Source organism: Corvus kubaryi, unplaced genomic scaffold, assembly GCF_017639235.1.
Source record: "Corvus kubaryi isolate FWS band 111438036 unplaced genomic scaffold, C.kubaryi_AGA036_p1.0 137, whole genome shotgun sequence".
Lineage (NCBI taxonomy): Eukaryota > Metazoa > Chordata > Aves > Passeriformes > Corvidae > Corvus > Corvus kubaryi.
In genome coordinates this window covers 9,888,469-9,910,242 of record NW_024580671.1, presented here as the reverse complement: position 1 = coordinate 9,910,242, position 21,774 = coordinate 9,888,469, and the positions used below count along the sequence as shown (strand labels likewise).

The following is a 21,774-nucleotide window of genomic DNA, read 5'->3' as shown; positions in this document are numbered from 1 at the left end:
AGCTCCATTCTGCATGGTACCACCTCTGAGGTTTAGCAATGAATCACAGAATCATTTGGGTTGGAAGGGAGCTCTGGAGATCATCCAGTCCAACTGCCCTGCCAAGACAGGGTCACCTAGAGCAGGCGACACCGGAACCAGGTGGATTTGCAATGTCTCCAGAGAGGGAGACTCCATGACCTCCATGGGCAGTCTGTTCCAGGGCTCTGCCACCCTCCGTGTGAAGTAGTTCTTCCTCGGGCTGAGGGGAAGCTTACTGTGGTTTAGTTTATGGCCGCTGCTCCTCATCCTGTTGCTGGGCAGCACTGAAAAGAGCCTGGCACCATTGTCTTGACACCCGCCTTTGAGATACTTATGTGCAGTAATGAGATCCCCTCTCAGTCTTCTCCAGACTAAACAGGCCCAGCTCCCTCAGCCTCTCCTCATAAGAGAGATGCTCCAGCCCCTCAATCATCTTTGCTGCCCTCCGCTGGACCCTCTCCAGTAACTTCTTCTCTTTCTTCTACTGAGGAGCCCAGAACTGGACACAGCACTTCAGATGTGGCCTCACTAGGGCCGAGTAGAGGGGGAGGATCACCTCCCTCAGCCTGCTGGCCACACTCTTCCTGATGCACCCCTATAAGGTGCCCGTGCTAGTGGTTACCACTTCACATATTCCTGCAGTATAAACCAGTTTGTTTTTCCACAGCTGCAAGACTTCCAAAGCAGAGATTCAACTTCATAGTTCTGGAGAGGGTTCATGGGTCCACATCTCAACACAATTGTTCTGTGCCCATTGGGTGTTCCCGGGGGTCACAGGCATCCACACAGAGAAGGAGGGCATGATAAAGGAGACCTTTCTGACTTATCTTACCAGATGAGATATCCAGGGCATCTAAAACAGCCTCAGGTGCTATCTTCAGGCAACCAGATCCCACCACGGTTGTCATATTTTAAAATTCTGTGTTGGCCAGCCCGAATAAACATGCTGCAGATGGCACTTCTAACTGAAACCTGCTGTCCTGCTTCCTGTTCCTTTCTTGTTACCTTCACCACTGCTAAAACGGGGCTAAAAACTGTGGTACCAATCCCCTGCAGAGTTGCCCTTCTGAGGGCAGATACCTGCTGTGAGTCATTGCAAAATATTTGTCCTTTCTCTGCTGCTGGAAGCCAACCTTGGTGAGAGATGAGGGTCCAGGCTAGTGTCCACATCTGCCAGCCCCTTGGCAGTGATGCCCCTCACCAGTAATGCCCCTCAAGAAAAGACCTGTTAAGCATCTGTGTACACAGGAGCTTTGGAGAAAGCCGCCTTGCAGCTCTGTTCTGGGAGACAGCAGCTCCCATCACTCTGCACCTGTCAGGGCAGTTACAGCAGTTCAGGGTGGAAACAGCTCAGTGTGCTGTGTTTGTCATGCAATATCATGCTGTGTCCTGCAGCAGCTCAGGATAAGCATACCCATACATGGGACCCATGAATGGGACCAAGGGCATCATGTGCCAAGCAAAACTGCATCTGCAGCATGTCCCTGTGCCAATCAGTCCACAAGGATACATGTATGGGGATGTACACATGGATTCATGGAGAGTCATCTGGAATATTGTCTTAGCAGCAAGACTAAAGCCTGAGCTATGCGTATGAGTACTCACCCTGTCGTTCGAGTGTTTGTCCTATTCACCCTGCGCTCTTCAGGGCTGTGGCTTCCCTGTTAGCCAGATCCAGCCTGGTTTGACGCTTTCTCAGGTTTGTCTTTGCAGTCTGCTGGCCCAGCCTCTCCACTAGTTTGCTGCAGCAGAAGACAAATAACCTGGGGAGTAGCCATTCAAGGCAAAACTGTGCATTGTCAGTGCACATTTATGGTCAATTAACACATGTCACCATTCTGCCTTCACAACTCCAGTGAATGTACCTAGAAAGTGAGAACAACCTGAATTAAAGCTGCCATGTAACCTGAAACTTTTGCTTCTTGGCTGAGTGCATCCTATGATTGTGTTGCTGAATGTATGTTTTGCATGGCTATCACACTCTGAGTGACTTGGATTTCTAATGTCTGCTCTAATGATCATGCTTTCCTTCTTAATTTTTTCCCTTCTCTTCAACTTTATTGGAAGCACATCTGGACTTACAAAGTATTTAATTCCAGCCCCAGTTCCTCCTTCAACTTTTGACTCAGAGAATATGGTACATGGCTATGCCATCGACCTTGGCAGGTCTGTGAGGACTTGCAAGTGCCTGGAGGGTGCTTTCTACTGGTAAGCATCCTTCCCCTGAGGTGTCCAGTGCCCTGACAATGCCAAGCAATACACTTCAGTGAATCTCTGGCTGAAATGTCTCAGCATATAGCCAGTTTTCAACTTCTAAAAGTTACACAGTTTTCAAAATGCCTGCCCTACCCTCCATCTTTTAGAAAGTGTGGGGTGGGGGGATGCTGTAGAGACAGAGGTTGTGTTGAGGATCACAGCTGCACAACCTTCTGATATTTGCAACCAGTTTTTCACAAGTGAAAAAGTTCCCTCTCTGGTCCTGCATTATACATCTGTATTTTATCTTTCAGAACCTCTACTCATTTCTTCCTTTGAGTCCCTCCATGCATATATGTCTGACTTGTACTATCCCTTTGTTTGAATTGTAAGCCCTTCAGAGCAGCAATCATGTCTCCATCTGTGTCTTGACAAGAAACTTACAGGATAGGTTGGCTTAGAACCACTCATCTGTAACTGAGCAATCTTAGGCTTTTGCAAGGAATGAACAACAATCTGATCCCTTTGAAAAACTTTTGTTCATAAAAAAAGTATTTCCCAACACTGATGTGAATTTTAAGTCTGTCAGTCTCAAATATTTTTAATAATTAGTTTATTATCTACATATTTGGGGGTGTTAGCTTGATTTTTAGTTTCTCATCCTTCCAGGTACTGCAGGTACACATATTTGCACATACATGTGGAGGTGAGAGAAACTTCCTTCATTACACAAACTTACAGATATGCATGAAGGAAGATCTTCTCATTAATTTTCTTGGTCACTACAGCAAGAGTTACTAGGAAAAAAAAATACTGTGAGATTCACAGTAAAAATCACTAGTGGACAACTTTTTAACTGAAAAAAGCTCTCTTGTGGCCACCCTGGCTGAGCTTTGAAGTATGTCCTTTCACATACTTTGCCTCTCCCCCATCCTTCTTACTCTGTGATCGGAAGTCTACCTTCATGGAAAATGAGTTCATCAGGTTTCAGTAGTGTCCTGACAAGCCAAGCATAAAACAAAGAGAGCTGCCTCTCCGCACCCACACATGTGCTGCCGTCTTCCAGGAAACGATAATCAGAGGCTCAGGGCTGACCACAGTGCTGTAAGAAATTAAGCATGTGATCATCATCAAATACCAAAACACGTCTACCTGTATTATGTTAAGAGCACAGAACCCACAGTCGTAATTTTTTAACTGAAATACTTGGCTTGGAGGCAAAGCCGGGGTTTGCCGCAGTCATCCTGAGTTCTGAATTACCAAGGCTCAAACCAACATATTTTGCAGTGTCTCTCCACGGGCAGCCCTCTGGTAGGTGCCTGAAAATACCATTTTTCTTCTTGACTGAAATGTTGTAACAGTCCCGTTCTGCACAGAAGATAAGCAGGAAAAAAGCATTATGCATTAATGGGATTCGATGGAGTGTGAGCTCAGATTCCCCAGTGCCACCAGAGACAGAGTAAAATTTGCTTGATCATTTCATGAGTTGAGAATCATTTCTGTTGCAGCACTGCAAATATAACCCAGCTACAAGAGGACAGTTGTTGTGAGGAAAAAATAATTCATCTGTATGATAGATGAGTGTAATCTGGAATTTAAGAATTGAAAAGCCAAGGTCAGAGGGTAGCTGACGTGATTTTGCTCTCTCTCCTCTGTCCATGGCTTTGATCATGCTACATCTTTCTTTGTGCCTGGTGCTCAAGAGAGTACCCCAGGGTCATGGCCTGTTTCCTTGTCAAGAGGTATAAACCTACTGGCCTAAATATCTGAGGCCCAAGCTTTAGCAGGGGTGGGGGCATGAAGGAAGAGGGGGGAGCATTTCCTTCATGCTTTTCACTTTTCCCACATAACCCAAAGCAGACTAAACAAAACCAGTGTGAAATCTCATGGATTGATGCAGCTATGGTTATATTTTTTAAGCTGTCATCCATTCATTTATAGTTATGTTTATTCCCTGGATTTACAGCTTTTTTCAGCCTTTTCTTGCAGGGAGGTGCAGGGGGAGGTCGAACCCTTTTGAAAGGGGATTGCAGTGAGCAGTGGCCTATGATTAAAGCGCTGTGTTTTTCCTTGATGCTGCTCCTCCGCAGCAGTGTCACACATGGTAGCATTTAGGAGCCCTTCACAGCTGAGGTGTTTCAAACACTAATGAATGGAAGTGTGGTCGTATAAGGCAGGCAAGCTTTAAGGCAAGCTTTGCTGAATGGTGTACTGTAGTGGCCTGGGAAAGGAAGAGAGTTATAAATTGTGTCAGTTAGCCACCCAGACAAAATGAAGCCATGTGGAAAATCAAATCTATTAAAGTATGAAGACTGTTATAAGCAGTTTTAAGCTGGTCATTCTTCAAAGGTCTCACTTGGCTGAGGGGGTAAATTCCTCTTCTTCCTAGATCTTTTTCACATGCCGTTTTAGGTGATGATGTGCAGTGTTTGATAAAAACCAACTTTACACTGGCAGCCCCTTTTATTAGAAATGTTAGTTGCCCCCAGTTCACCACCCATGTCCTGAAAGGTACTGCACATTTGTTAAGAAAGCAGCATAAGAACATCACATTTGGTCAGGCTTGCTGAAGGCAGACATAAAGCAGCAGTAGGGACAATGAGGAGGATAAGGCTTCCCAGAGTAACTGCTTAAATTGGATATGTGCTCAAAATGCTTTCCCTTTTCTAGCTGCCCATGTCTGCTGGCCGTAAGAGGCCCATGACAAAGCATGGCACAGAATACTTTTTCTGGACATCTCCTGGAGTAGAAGAAAAACCTGGCAAGGCAAGGTGGGGGGCTCAGAGAGCAGGGTACCTTCCCTTCCTCCCCATGGTGGCTTCTTTAGATATCACAGGAGCTGTTAAAGGGCATTTTGTTAGCTCAAGAGGTAATTGTCAGCCAGCTGCATGAGAGATGACTGAAGTGGCAGCCTAAGATGCATGGTCACCAGAGTATTTATTATTCCTATTTATTATTCCTATTTGTGTATTCTAGGAAGAGACTGAAGAAACGTCCTCACAAGAGTCTGCAGAGGAAGACTAGGAGATCACACCATGCAATTTCTACCTCATCAGCAGTTGGGTCTTTTGAAGGGAGAAGACACTGCCTTGACCACTTACTTTCTATTGCCATGGTCTTTCCACTTTTGCCTGGGGGGAAAAAAAAAATCACATAACCTTAAAAAGGATTTGACTAATCAACTTCTTTGTAATCCCTTCACAGTCCCAGGTTTAGTGAAAAACTGCTGTAACACAAAGGGGACACAGATTAATGATGCAACTTTTAATTACTGTTTTCTTTTTTCCTAACCTACTAATAGTTTGTTTGAGCTGCTAAGTAAGGGTGAATGGGTGAAGAAGACCTCCAAATCAGGGTTATGTCATTCACTGCACTGCATATAAACAAGAAACTTGTAACATAGTCATTATCATGGGCATTGAAATAGGAAAGGCTGGGTGTGTAACACTTACGCCTTGCAACACTTCCAGCAACTCACTCCCTACTTAGTGAATTCCCTGTTTTAGAACACCAAAGATAGGGGATAGATACTACTCTTTTTCTTTTGTAACCTTCTTGTAGACTTGTACTTGATTTTTTTTTTTAAAGACTTACTATTATATCAGGAAAAAAAAAAGAAAGCTGATCTTTCACTTCATTCAGCTGGTAATCAGAAGAAAGAGAACATGAAAAAGGTACTTTCATTTTGCAAAAGGGAAGAAAGACAAAGATACGTTGTATGGTTACAGATACAAACATATCAGCACAAGCAATAGTAAAAAAAATGAACAGTCCTTATCTTCTGGATAATAGGAAGCCAGGGAGTTGGCTTTCTTAGAGCCAGGCGTTTTCTATGGAAACAAAAATGACTGACACCACTCTTATGCCATTAATGAGTAAGTCTTTATCGATAAAACTGTTTTAAAACATACAGAAAGGTACCTAGAAATTAATCATAAATTTTTCTAAACAAAAATAATCCAGATTTTTTCTTAGTTTCTACTAATTCCACTTGCCCTGTATACTAGTATTTTGAAAGAATTGACTCGTTCCTCATTACTCATCAGTCACAATGTAAGAACGAACACCATGTACCTCAGCTCAGCTCATGCAGTACTTTAAGCAATGTATTTTGACATAGGATGGTTCACTGAGCACCTCTGTGCCAGTGGCATTTCTCCATCTTTTCATTCAAAGCAGCACTTTCAGCACCAGATGCAATATTACCCCACTATTCAATACTACCTCTGATTTTTACAAATAACTCAACAGACTGATAAATACATGCTGCTATACGCATTCAATGCAGGAAATTTTTACTGGGTAGATAATCATGAGTATCTGCATTTTCCTCTTATTTCTATTTCGACATTTTCTGCAGTTAAGGAAGCAATGTCTTTTTTGTGTTTCAGCATGACTATGTGTTTTTCTTTCACTTGGTTTGTTTGATTTTTTCCCTTTTTTTGTGTGGGTTTTTTGGTTTGGTTTTATTTTATGTACTTATTCTATTCTCTGCTAGACTTCTGTGTAATGTACTGTTAACTTGAATATATTTTTGTACTGAATTGCTAATAGGTTTGTGAGGATAATTTTCTTCAATGACACTACATGACAGAAAAAATTTAGCTGTAAAATTTAAATATTACTGTCCAAGTTTGTACCTCAAATGAATTGTTTAAAGAAACGGACTAATTGATTGACAAAGACCTACCTCCAGACTTTAAATGGAATGAACTTGTTACTTTCAGCATTAGTTTTGAGAAGTTTGAAACAGTTAGGACTGCAACTAATCCCTAATTCAAAATTATTTTTGTAAAATAACTTGTGGAAAATGAACACATTTTAAATTACTTTCATATTAAAAATGAAAAAATGAACAAAAAAACCTTCAAAGAAACTTGAAGCTTTGTAGGTGGGAAGCAACAAGCTCAGCTTTTGCATAATGCAATCACAAATATGTGTTTTTAAAAAAAAAATTAGTAGATTGTAAGAAAATACTTGACAAGTATTTTCGTGTATTTTACACAAATGTGATTTTGTAATATGTTTCAGCCAGATTTATTTTAAATGCTTCTTATGTAGAGGTTTTTTATTCTCCCCTCTTTCACTTTTGTAGTTCTTTCTCTCTCTCTCTCTCCCCCCTCTAATTTCATTTTCTCTATTTCTGTTTTATTTCCCTTCTTCCTCTCTTTCTTAGTCAGTACTTTGTACCGTTGTATTAATAACTGGGCCAGGGGTAGTTTCTCAGGAAGGCATCTGTTGGTATGGCTTTAGTATGGAGCCAAATGCAGTTAAAGATAACGACTTACTGGCTTCTTCCAAGAGGCAGGGTCAAGAAAAATGGACCTCCACAAAAGACTGCAGAGGGTTCAGTGATGGAAATTGCTGGGAAAGAGCTTATTGGAATATTACAACTAGACGTGATAATATCAAGTGAAAGAGAAATAATCCTAGCTATACAGTATCTCTAACAGGCCAAATCCAGTGTCACTTGAAGGCAGTAATAGGAATCTGGCTGATTTCAAAGGGCATCAAGTCAAGCCTTATCAAGTCCCTTTTGGGGTTTGAGGGGCTTTTTGCATTTTTTAAAACCACAGTATTTAGTGGATGACACAGAAATAGTGGCTCTGTGTGTGTCACTCTTCAACCTCTGAGAGACTTACTACTCTGATGAACTGAATCTTACATTTTCTATATATTGTAGTACAATCAAAACACATTACTACCTCTTAGGGCCTACTATACCTCATTTTTTCAAACTGAAAAATTGCATGTGGCCATTGAGTCAGTGAGAACATCATAAAATTTTTTTTATATATATAGTTTATTTTTGTGGGAGATAAATTTTATACGACTGTTCTTTGCTGTCATTGGTCACTGCTAACTATGACTGGACATGTAACTCTTCTACCATTTCTGCAAGAGAGGTGTGTTTGCAGGAAAAAAAATCGCTTCAAGATGTTTTAACTACAGTTTACTTTTCCTTTTGAGTGTCTTCTGACTTTTTGCTTTGTTCTTCATGTAGAGTTGCTGTCTATGATTGTACTTCAAATAGCTTGCTTGTTGAAAATGTTCCTTTAATGGTTTATCACAGTCTGTTCAGCACAATAAACATAATAGCTTCTGTGATCCCCATGTTGCTTGATTCCTAGACTTTTGTCACAGTTCCATAAAATGGGTAATAAAGTTTGGTCATAATGACCAAATTTGTAAAATCTTTGCATGCAAGTAGTCTTTTTTTTTTTGTCGCAGGACCATGGGCACGTGCCTGAGAAGTTAATTTGCTGTTAGGGACCCCAGGGGTGGGCACCTAGCAGAACAACCCATCTTACGATGTTCCCCAAAAGGTGACACACCCATTCGTGGCCCAGGACTTGCTGTGCCGAGCTAAGGGCTAAACTGTTCCCCTGGGGACCAGCAATCCTACCCACCAGACGGGGAACACAGTAGCACAGGCTGATACGGGTTTTGTTGCCTGGTTTCAGATCCGCTTCTTGTGGGTCCACCAAGATGATAAGCCTTCTCTTTTTAGGCAAAATTGCGGTTTGCATCCAAGTTCATGGAGTTTTCATTATGCAGGCATTAGGCTAGAAAGAGCAGGTACTCAGAGCAGCAGACACAGGGATATGTCTGGGTACCATCCGGGGCACGAATTGAAGAGCTCAGGAAACTGCATTAAAACTCAGCTATGCTGAAGATTGTCACAGGTAAGTCAGGCAGGATTCTTCTGGCTTGTCTTCATTTGCTCTTTACATGGTCTCTTGGCCTGTTACAGTGAGATTTGAAGTCATAGAATCATAGAACATCCTGAGTTGGAAAGGACCCACTAGGATTACCAAAGTCCAACTCCTGGCCCTGCACAGAACAGTCACAAGAATCACTTATGTGCCTGAGAGCATTGTCCAAATGCTTTTTGAACTCTGTCAGGCTGGTGCTGTGGCCACTTCCCTGGGGAGCCTGTTCTGGTGCCCAGCCACCCTCTGGGTGAAGAACCTTTTCCTGATATCCAACCTAAACCTCCCCTGACTCAGCTTCATGACCTTTCCTGGAGTCATGTCCCTGGTCATGAGAGTGAAGAAATCGGTACTTGCCCCTCTGCTTTCCCTCATGAGGATGTTGAAGACCACAGTGAGGTCTCCCTCAGTCTTCTCTTTCCAGGCCAAAGAAGACAAGTGACCTCAGCTGCTCCTCATACGGCTTCCCCTCAACGCCCTTCACCATCCTCATGGCCCTCCTTTGGACACTCTACAATAGCTTTATATCTTTTTTATATTGTGGTGCCCAAAACTTCACACAGGACTTGAGGTGAAGCCATACAACTGCAGAGCAGAGTGGGACAATCACCTCCATCATCTGGCTAAGTCTGTAGTGCATGTCCGTTGATTCATATTGGCAACTATTCCTCTCTCACCTAAGGGGATTGTGCAGTTAGTATTTCCTGAGATATGTAGGTTTACACATTCTTTGTGTTCACTCATTTGCAAACTCTCCATTCTCAACGTCTGTCTTCCCAAGAGCTTCATGACATGTTCCCTTTGGCCTCAATTACTTGTAAAATAACCAAAATAAGATCACGAAAAAAGCACTACATAACAACACCCATTCAGTCCTGAGTCAAATGTGAGTAATTGCATTCATCACATTATATGTCTTCTTTTTTGTCACCCTGCTTCATGGTATTAAAAGATCATTCCAATGTTCAGTCTTCCTGGTGGTCGTCTTCCCTGAGGCTGCCATCCCTTGGCTTTTCCTGTTACTTTATCTGATGTGGTGCTCCAGCTGTAACCCACCCACCTGATGGGTCAGCCAAGTGGCTGAACTTCTGCTACTCTGTGCTTAACTCCCCTCTACTTCTTAATCATTCCTCCAGCTTGCTTCACTCCCACTTCCCTTCTCAGGGCATCTCCCAATAAATTTCTGCATGCTTTATTCCACAGTAAGACTACTTGTGTGTATAAAACTAATTGGCTTCTGCAGGATCAAGGCCTGCATTTTTCTAGCAGCCAAGAGTGCATATGGCAAGAGTCATATTAAGTTTCTGGTTTTGCTTTCCTCTGCCATCACATCTCATCCACACAAATATGGAGAGGAACTACTGAAACCTGGTACTGCCAGTCCCTTGCACAGCTATTTAATTGTCCATAGCTCTTTTCAAAACCAAACCATCTGCTCCGGTCATCATTAGAAACAGGACCCAGAGCAATGGCAACAACATGTTCCCCCGATCACATGAGAGGAGTCAGATTTGTCATGCCTCACACTTCACCTGAAGCCTGAATGAAGAGATGTTTTTCACCCCAGCACCTCTGCATACAAGGATGTAGAATTTTGTCCCTCAATTTTTCCTTTTATAATGTCCCACCATCTTTGGGATTACATAAATTTTTAAATATACAGAAGTACTTAAACATTGTCAGGGTTTAAGAACAGCACTCCTGCCTCCCCTCCCTCAGCCCCTTTTGGTGGGAGACACAAAAGGCAGAGATTATGAGCTAAGAACAATTTACTGGAAACAGCAATGAGATTTAAAAAAAAACAGTAAAAGCAACAATATTAATAACAAAAGTGTACAAGAGAGGGTGTTTTACATGCGAATTGCTCACCCACTGACCTGATGCAGCGCAACCCTGAGACAATTAACAAAATGGCAGCTGGACCCTCCGTACAACTGTTTCTACTCTGACTGCAAACCCCTCCTTCTCAGAAGCGAGAATCTCCTACTTCCACCCACCAGTGATGATGTGTGTGGTGTAGAACAACAATGTAGACACACCACATGGCTCCAGGCTCTGCACCCTCATGGCTACTGAGAAAAACTAACCCTGCCCTTGGACGAAACCAGGGCAAGCATGTAGCCCTTAGCACAAACAAAAGTCCAACTGCTTTATGCCTTCTCTTTTCAGAAATACTACCAGTTGAAACTTTATTGAACAGGTTGTCCCCAGAAGCTGTGGATACTCAGTCCCTGGAAGTGTTTGAGGCCAGGTTGGATGGGGCTCTGAGCAACTTGGTGTAGTGGAAGGTGTGCCTGCCCATGGCATGGGGCTTAGAATTAGATAATCTTTAAGGTCTTTTCCAACCCGAACCATTCTATGATTCTGTGATTTATTATACCTACTTGCTCAGTCAAATGAATGTGTGCCATTGTGTGTTAAATACATTGTCTGAACAATACAGATATGGAAACACTGAGAGTCAGATTTGACAGAGCTCTGAACAACCTGATCAAATTGAAGATGTCCCTGCTCATTGCAAGAAGTTGGACTTTTAAAGGTCCCTTCCAACTCAAACTGTTCTGTGATTCTATGATCCCGTGATCCTTGTTGTCTGGACTCTTTACAACAAGCACAGTCGATATAGGTTATTGCTCCTCCTGCCTGGCTCCAGGACCCACGGGCTTTGTGCCATGCTAGGAGATGCCAGTGATGGGGAAACCTCGATTCTCTTGCCACCCCACCTCACTCACAAGTGCAAAAGGAGTGAAGCCATCCTGAGCATGCACTCCACCTTGCTTCCAGACGTCCTTGGCATGCAGGTCCTGCTCTAGCCAAGTTGCTGTTCCAACCATCCTCGTGTCCTTCAGTTAGAATGATGAGCTCTGCTGCTCTGGACTGATTCACCTCCATGTGTCAGTAAAGTTTAATATGTCTTTCTTCTTCACACCTTTTACTGCCCTTTGCCATTCAAACAACCTTTTGGCCTGTTGGAGGTGTTTCTCACTTATTTCCTTACCACCTGTGATTTAATGCTTTTCCCCTCCTTTATTGCTCTAAACTTGCAGTGCACTTGTTCTGGTATTCAAGAGAAAGAAAGCATCCTCCTGTAATTAACATCCTCCGAAGATACATGAATGTAATTATGATTACCCTGAAGATAACAGTCCACTGTGGTAGCAGCTTAAGTGGGAAGCAATCTGCCTGTTTACACTCTAAAATGACACTGCAGATGGTTGTGCCCCAAACCTGCCACACAGGATTACAATCAGCTTTTATATGCTAGAAAAAGGGGAAATTGAAACATTAGCAGATAAGACACAAGCCTTAACAGTGCTTCCCTACTGAGATGGGGCTAATTAAGCACAGCTAAAAACATTAGCATTGTCCCATAAAGGAGGAGCTTTACGTTGTTAATAATGGCTAGGGTAAAACTGGAGCTGGAATCCAAACATATGCTACATTAAGGCATGCTATTAAAATAACCAGTGAAAGAAAATAACAAATGAAAGTTGGGTGGATCTGAAAAATCAATAGCCGGCAGAAACATTAATTAGCCAGAGAGGAAACTTAGCAAAGACAGAAGTCCCATCAAAAAACAAGATTACGTTACCTTATACATGAATGTCAGGTACAAAATACTATGTGGGACCACCAAAGATTATGATTTTAATTGAAGGGAGTTTTAATTCAGAAAATCTATTAAATATATATAGTCCCTCAAGGCATTTTGTTCTTAGTTCAGGGAAGAGGAAGAAAAATAAGCACATTTTTACTGCACTGGAACACATTTGCCATAAAACCATAGTTTTAGCAATATCACATAATAAAAAGTGAAATTTAAATCAACACTTGAAAACAAATCAGCTCAGCAGATGCACAGAAGGAGTTACTTTGGTCCTGCATAACAGCAGAGCATTGTCTTTGAAGCTACATCACAGTCTAAGATAGGGGTTTTATGAGGCCTGATATGCCAGAGGGTGTTACAAGAAATTACTGCTCCTCCTGCAGCTGCACTTGGGTCCAAGAAAAATTAATGTCTATCAAGAGCACCATTAATAAGATTATTTTTGCCAGAGGTTCATAATGTGCACACTTTGGGATGGTTTAGGTTTGGCATTTTTATGCCAGCAGACAGTAACATCAATGATACTCAAACCCTGGGAAATGTCATCCGCTGGACTTCCCCACATGATCCAGACTTTTGGTGTCCCCACATATGGCTGTTGTGTTATGAGCAACACCCTTGAGATCCACCTCACTGTCCAGTTACAGTCCCCAGAGGTACCATTGACCAGTCAATAAGTTAAGCCCCATCTCATCTTTGCAGAGAGAAAGGAATGTTGCCCTAAACAAAGCTCTGTGTGGCAAAAACTCATGCTATAGAACTTGTGTTGGAGGTGGCCATTACAAAAACCCCATTTTCACTTTTGCAAGCAGTTTAGAATCACGAGATGAATCTGTTTAGTTTTGGGTATGTGGAACTATACAGCAGGACCATGACTGCACCCATATCTTTTTAAAGTAGCCTTTGAAAAATGTCTTATATTTTTTTTGAAGTGTTAAAAATCATAAGACATTGCTTATGTCCCTGGCACACTCAACAAAGTGTTATATTGTATTTACAACAACAACACAGCAATTGCACAGCACAGGAGACCAGACTAAATGTCAGAAACCTTATGTTATCCAGACCAATAAGGACATTTTTTTCGTAAATAAGTTTCAGTGCATCGTTATTCAGAGGTGAGGGGGAAAAGTTACAGTTTTCCATTAAAATCTTTAGAATGAAATTGCTTCATCAGCACTTAATTATCTGTGCTGGGAATGAAAGTTGTCTCCATCCTATCAGAATTTGACACAAAACACTTTGGTTTGGTTACGTGTGAATGTGTTTTAATGAAAACAGTCCCTATCTTTCTTAACCAATACACACAATTAAATAGTATAGGACTTGATTTCAATAGGAAATAGTCTTAAGAAAGGAAGATAGGAAGATTTCATTTCCTATAGGACACGGGAAGCATTTATAATCTTCTGTCTATCCCCTTTCCCTTAAAAACTTCAAGGCTATTTCAATTCTTTTTGGTAATTAGCCTTGACCTGTAAAGGATGACCTCTACTATTGCCTTTTCCTCATGAGAGCTTGACTAAAATCAGCTTGTAGTGCACAGATTTAGCTTTGCACTTCTCTAAACTCTACACTATGGGGAATCTCAAGGCCTTAAATAAACTCTTAGGACAGGCAGCCCTGAAAGTAACTGGTTGTGGGTCAGTAATGGCTTTTCTGGTAACACAAAAACATGCAAATCATGAGGCTAAATAGGTAGAGTTCATGGTGCACACAAATGAAAGATGCATGGAAGAAAACAGTGATGGGCAGGTGGGTGAAATCTTACTGGAGTTGCTTATGGCAATGAGTTTTAGGGATAATCGATCTATTTCATGGAAGTGAAGACCAGTTAAAGTTGCAACCTCTGCTCCATACACAAAAACTGTGAAAGACACTTTATTTATTTATTTATTTATTTAGGAAATTATATGCCAAAAAAATAGCAGCAAGACAAAAACAGAAGTGGAGAAAAGAGAAACAGAGTGGGGCAAATAGCACTGTGAGCATGGCCAGAAGAAAGCTTGGCAAGAATGCTTTTGGCCCAGATGCTGACTACAAGGACTAAACCTATGAGCAAAGCACTGTGTATGGCTCTGTTCCTGCTCTCCTCAGGAGACCAGACTCAGGGCACTTTTCATGAAGAGCAGGCTTAAGACAAGAAACACCCAGCTCCATTTGTCTTTCTAAATGGAAACTACATCCAGGACTCTGAAGTTGGGTTAATTGCTTGGATATGAAATGTGTTCAAACACAGCCACATGCACATATGCAGAGCAGAGCAGAGGGCATCCCAAAGAGTGTCAGCATGTTGGAACCGCTGCCCCTGCTTGCATCAGCTGTTTGAGATGGAAAGCTGCTGATATCATGCTGTTTACACAACTTGCTTTCTTTCTTTATGGAAATTCAGAGGCTAACACACAGCTCTTAGTAAACTTCTGTTGTTTGTTTAAGTATAGCTGTGAGTTACTCTAAAAACTAAAAATCAGGTAATAGATCAATAAACTATTCAGAAGTAACCACTCCCTGTCTGCCCCACACTATCACAGGTAGCGCAGCAGCTCCATTACACTCTACAACAGAGTTTCTTTGAAATACCCTTACTTGTAAGATCAGGACTTCTTCTGAAGTGCCTTTGACAGCTCACAGGCATGGTACAGTGTAGGAACCTCACTTTAGATGATGCTGATCGTCCTGTTCCAAGGACCTGAGGGACTTAGCTGGATCTGGTCTTGCATTTGGCCTCACTTTAGTTCCCTCCCTAAGGCTGCTGTACTGTATGTGGAGTGTTAAATTGGTTTACATGAGGTTTCCCTTTCACCCATTGTTGTGGGTTTCAGTAAAACTACCCAGTATTAACTAAGCAGAGAAAACCTAACCTTCATTGAAGAACTTATTATTTATATAATTCAAAGCACCTGCCCCAGACCCTCTGTTTTGCAATGAGTGTTTGAGATGTACAGACGTGATTTTACACTGCTGGGAAGATGATGCAGAGGGAGGTAAGGCTACAGTCACATTAGGTGAGTGTCTCTCTCTGTTTCCCACCGATAAAAGTCCAAAGGCTTCTGTGCTCCAAGGGGACTGAATCCCTCAGTGACAGGACCCTGCAATAATGTCAGCAGTGCAAACCTTTAGGATAGCCTGTTCTCCTCCACCATGTGCACAAGGGCAGTTCAAGACACTTTGAAACCATCAGTAAAATGAGCAGGTGCCCTCATAATCTATGGAGGTGAAAAGGACTGAACTACAGCAGCCACACCATCTTTTCAACTGAGACAAACACCCACAAGCTGAGGAAGGCTAACCCCAGGAAGCAGTGGGATAGTAGTAAATAAAAAAGTAAAGTGTTTGGTGTTGATGAAACATTAGCATGTTTTTCTTCAGTTAAAGGTCAAAAGAGTAGCCAAATTAAACAGGTTTTCTGCATTTAGGCAGAGATCTGTGTCACCAAGCTTTAGTCATTTAAAACTTAGATGTCTCATCTAGGGTTTTCACCAGCCAGAGGGCAATTCATTCCTTCCTAAAATATGGGTCTAAGCTGGGTGGGATGAATCACTCATCCCTCCCTACTGACTGTTCAGGAAGCTGAGACAGTGATGTTAACTTAGCTCAAAAAAAAGTGAATATGGGTGGTTTCCAATTACATTGCTGAGCTGAACACTCCTACTCATGAGCAATTGCTCTAACCCCTGCACTCCTCTTCCAGATGTGTCTCCAAAGGCAGATAAGTCAGTTGTCTTCATCACGCGCACAAGGTAGGCGCATAAAATCCTGAATGAGATTCAGGCTTTGTGTCCCAGTTTCACAGAAACAATTAAGTGCAGACTGGGAGAGGGACAGGGTCAGTATAGACAATCATGTCCCCTCCGAGCCAGCACATCCCATTCCCTGGAGCAGGCAGGCATTCCCATACCTGTCCCCTGAATGCGACTCATCAAAGGCTAGGGTAAGGTTGTGGTTTAACCCCAGTCAGCATCTAAGCCCCATGTGACTCCCTCTTCCCCAGCGAAGTGAGGGAGACAATCAGAACAGCAAAAGTGAGGAAATTTGTGGATTGAAATAAAGACAGTTTAATAGGTAAAACAAAAGCTGCCTATGCAAAAAAAGCAAAACAAGGAAGGGCAGGAAGGTATTCAGCCATCTCCAGGAAAACAGGGTTCCCTCATGCATAGTGGTGACTTGGAAAGACAAACTACATCACCTCAAATGTGTGTCCCCCTTTTGTCCTCTTCCTCCAGATTTTACAGACTGAGCATGATGTCATATGGTATGGAAAATTCCTTTGGTCAGTTGTGGTCAGCTGTCCCAGATGTGTCCCCTCCCAGCTTCTTGCATATCCCTAGCCCACACTCTGGTGCAGCAGTACAAGAAGCAGAAAAGGCACAGATGCTGGGCAAGCATTGCTCAGCAATAACAGATTTGTATTATTCACAGTTTTCAGCACAAATCCAAAATATATTCCCATACAGCTGCTATGGAGAAAATTATTTCCACCTCAGTCAAAACCAGCACAGGTAATTTCAAACTAAGATCTCAGAGGTATTTATTCACATCCACCAGCCAGTCATTCCTTTGATGTCCCTAGTACCTTAGGAGCACTCAGGTCACGTGTGTTTGGGGGTTGGATGAGATGACCTTTAAAGGTCCTTCCAACCCAAACCATTCTATGATTCTATGCTTTGAAGTCCCTCTATACAATGTTGTCACATACTTGCAAGATGTTATTCTGTTGTATGGTGAGTTCAAACCTCAAACAACTGTAAGTGTACATCTAAAACATGGAGATAAGAGGCAAAAATACAGAGTCATGTCACTACGCTTTCTTATCATTGTGTATTTGCTTATGATTTGTCCAGCCCGTGGTATAGCACTTAAAAAGTGATGGGAACAGCACCAATGGTCACAACAGATACTGGAGGAGATGCAAAGTTTGCAGCCTCACCCAAAGGATGGGCGAGCCAGGTGAGCTGCACCAGCTGAGCAGTAAGTGGGAAGAGTTGGCGACGTATGCAGCGACAGCAGCATGGCTACAGTAAGTTCTGGGGTAAAGTGCTTGAAGGAGCTACGCAGAGTATTTTAAATTCCTGGTGGAAAACAACCATCTCAGCTGAGACTTGATGCTTAGTGAGTGCACTTATGTCACAGACAGCAAGGACACATATTTCAAATAAATCAGCAGTTTCTTGGAAAATTCATCAACACCACTCCTTCTGATTTGGGGCAGATGTCAGCATCAGGGCATGGGAGACTGTGAGCCCAGAACTGATCAGATTCACTCACCTATAGATTATATTACAGTTAAACATATCAGAACAAGCCAGGCACTTCCTGAAATTCAGAGGAATTCATTAAAGTCGCTGTTCAATTTCAACGTACAGTGCCATCAGGCTCGGTCCATCTGCACTGGCTGCTCATGCTGGGTTGAGTTTTAGTAAAAACTACACAGCTGAGCCATTGAATGAAGTCTAAACCTCCATCTATGCAGCCTTGTAAAAAAGACTATAAAAGAAGCCCTTTTGAATTATAACCTGATCTCGTAAGAATAAAACAGCATCAGAAAATAGTCAAAATATGATGTACCTTTTTCACAGTAAATCCTTTGTGTCAGCTTCCCAGATGGTGTGATTCTGTTTAGCTTTGGGAAATCAATGAAATCACTGTGCCTGATGCCACTGAAGAAGTCAGCCAGCCAAACCCTGGCCAAAACGCTTTCAGAACCTCCTTGTCTGAAAGGAGAGGGAAAACGCACAGGAGCTGCAGAGGTAGTATCTAACAGCACTTCTCTGGAGCTTGGGGCTGGTGCTCTATAGGCCCATTTGAACACAGAGATTAGACTTCAACGACATCCAGCTAGAAGACAAAGGTATATTCTCACTACACAAGTATAAAGGAGGAATGACTGCAAAAAGCACACTTACATTCTTTTGAGAGTGGTATGTATGTAAAAAGTTTCAAGCCTTCTGAGGTTTTTTTTCATCCATGGGTTATACAAAACACATTCATGCAGCCTGAGCTGTCTCATGGGTTATGGTATCTTCAAAACCCCTTGAAACATATGTTCTGCCTTCAAGCATATTTTGGAGTCGGAGCTCAAACTCAGCAGTATGCTCCACACTGAGTGTTACTATGTCAAGACAGTGCTTACTTGCCCACATGGAATTAATTTCAATAGATGCTATCAATTCTATAAGAATCAAAAGCCTCATCCTCTCTCCAGCCTTGGGATGGTATAGGTCAAGAGGTTGGATGTCCACAAAAGCAATAAACCACAGACACGGGGTACCCCCTCCTTAAAAACCCATTTGAAAATTCTCCTCACCCATACACTGTATCCCAAAACCATGTCCAGGGCAAACACAGGGATGGCACTGAAACCCCCAGCTAGAGCCCATCCCTGTGTTGCTCCCAAAACTATGGATACCACTTCCTCCCTCCAGTCCTGAAGATGATGGTGAGCCAGAGCTGGGGTGCTGTCATGGAGCTGACCAAGCTAAGCACCCCAGCCAAAAGCACACCCAGAAGGTGGTCCTGGCTGTACTGGCAGCCACAGAATCAGCCCAGCCATGCTCTTACCTTCAGCACTTTGCTGAATCATAACTTTACAGTCCTGCAGATCACAAGAAAAAGCGCATGTGGGAAAGAAAAGAAAAATATGGACAGGAACACTAAAAGTAGTATCTAACAACCAGCTATCACCTTCCAAATATTTTTCTAATATTAATTTTAAGGGCAAAATCATTTGGTGGTAAATGGGGAATAAACTAAAACCAGCTGCATCCTGCTAGGCAGCTGTCAGAAAGCCAAGCAAGCTCTTTGGGTATATAGGCCTGATGTTTAAATCCACTGAAGCTATTCCAGCAGTGTCAAGCACACTGATGAGAGCCCTTTTCTAGAGCTGAAGAGGCCAATTCTAATGTTATGGTATTGCTAAGATTAGAAAGGTGCGTTAGGGACCCCACTAAAATGATACAGTTTTGCAAGAAATTAATTCTATTTAGAGATTACTCATATGGCACCCATCTATTTTAGAATAAAAGGAAACCAGGAGGGCAGAGAAGAGATCTCGTGTATTGATGGGATAAGATGCCTAGCATAGTATGTAATTTAAACACCAGAGGTCTGGACTTGAGCAGAAAGGGAGGGGAGCAGCCTATAAACATAATTTAGGAAGAATGTCTTAATCCTAGAAGTAGTTAACAGATAACCTGATGGCTGACTTTGGCAGTTTGATCTAAGCAGCGAACACCAGCAGTCCTGGAGGAGGGAAAAGCTTTTTTAAAAAAGGCATAAACTTAAGAGTATGTCCCATCAGCTAGATTTTCGAGATAAGATTAATGAGAAATAGGTTGATTTGTACTTCCTGAGTTTAAAAGTGCAGATCTCCATGGATCATAATGTCCTGCCTGGCTGCTAATGTTTTTGTGTTAAAAAAGCACTACTTCTCTTTGGGAGAGAAACTGTTGCACACTGGGATAGTGCAACAGTATTTTTCCAGAGAAAATCTAAAATGTATTTTATTCATTTTATAGGATCTGAGCTATCTGCGGGGGAGGCAGAAGGATCAACATTTTTGCTGCAAGGTACTGAAAAAAATTCATCTGGAGATTTTGTAACTTTTCTGGGACAATCAGCAATTCAATTGATATAAACATGTATTTATATATACTACTTATGATTATACTATATATTTAATAAATATGGATTTATTATGCATGAGTTTAGAATTTTTATCCTACTAATCAATCTTTGCAGAGGATAAAAAAGGATGGATTTCTTTTAATCCATTTTAGATCTCCAGACACTTCCTTTCTCCTTGCTCATACTGTGTAGCAAAGGACACACAGAAGTGTTGAGCAGCCCTCCTGTATCCTTCAGTATTCCTCATAGCCTGGTCCCTACACCCTTTCCTCACTGGGGAAGTAGCCCAAAGGCAAAGTGGGAGCCGTCCTGCTGAGTTTCACAGGCCCAAGTCTTGCCTGCAATTCTCAGGACAACACTTGATACATGCCGAGATTTGCACTTACCTCCAGACGTTTTTTATTATACCCCGCATGAATGACAGTGTTTTACCAATTATTGTTGCCTCTCTCCTTCAGCTCTTTTTGCTAGGCAGCCCAAAGTGGCAGAATGGAAACATCAGAGTGATGCTGGCCCCCACGTTTGGTGCTGTCACATCTGTTTTCGTACAGTACCTCATCCAGAGCCATGGACCCATATGCACTGCTGGGCTTTGCTGAGATATGTGCCTGAAAACAGATTACCCTGCCTGCACTCAGCAAGTGGCGCCGGATCGAGGAGATGGAGAAGAAAGGAAGCGTGTGAGACAGAGGAAGAAGGCAAATTACACCTGAAATTTTGGGTATCAAAGGGGAAAAATAAAAAGCAGAAAAGGTGTGTGAAGGAAGATGGCATTGGAATTGAACAGTGCCTTTAGCTAGGCATAAATCCCTGCTGCTGCTAGGGGCAGCCTCTCCTCTCCTCTCTCCCCAGTTGTTCCCACCCTTTCAATCTAAACTGGCTGGAAATATCTAAACCAACAGAAGCTGAGATACCAGCCTGTGACAAAGTTCAGGGGGAGTCAATGAAAAGCTTGTGTGGTCAGGCAGGAACCAAGGGGACCAGCACCAGGAGGAGGGAGCCGGGAGGGCAGCTTAGGGTCTGTGCCAGGTTTGAGCTCCTGGGAGCAGTAAGGGCTGTTCAGGTTAACTCCTGTGTGGCTCAACATAACATGCTGAACCCTGCACGTGCCCACCATTCAGAGGCTTCCTACATGGTCTAGAGAAGCCTATCTTAGTTGGCACCTACCTTAATGAAAAAATCAAAGCTTGTGTTTGAATGCAGTGACTCCTGGGTGAAGGCACTCTCCTGGATTTTTCCAGTGAGGATCTTGGGCTCTACAGTTGCTTCCAAGGACTACCCCTTTGGATACTCAGGTAGCTTCCACTGGACAACTTCCTTGGGCATGCAAAACTGTGCATATACCTCAAGTCATCAGCGCTGGCACCCTAAAAAATTTCAGGGCCACATTTTCAAACCCCTCTGAGCCTGGTGTCATGCAAACCTGCTGAGTGTCATGGAGAAAGATGCTTTTTCCAGCGCCTGTGAATAAGATTACAGCCCTCATCAGGAGACACAAATGTTTCTATTAATTTCCAGACGAAGATTACTGAACTGCAGGGAACTCCACAAACACAGCTCTTCTCCGTTTCATCCTGTAAAGCCATTACATGGGAAAGAGCCGCCTTCCTATTT

At 42.5% G+C, this 21,774-nt stretch overlaps 1 protein-coding gene across 1 annotated transcript in view; it reads left to right on the top strand.

Annotated features, from left to right (window-relative positions):
* Positions 1-8,332, top strand: part of LOC121659469 (collagen alpha-1(I) chain-like) — a 162,549-nt gene extending 154,217 nt beyond the window's left edge. The window contains exon 8 of the mRNA XM_042017565.1: positions 5,194-8,332. Within this exon, the coding sequence (XP_041873499.1) occupies positions 5,194-5,374 (181 nt within the window). The 3' untranslated portion in view covers positions 5,375-8,332. The remainder of the gene's footprint in view (positions 1-5,193) is intronic.
* The last annotated feature ends 13,442 nt before the right edge of the window (positions 8,333-21,774 follow it).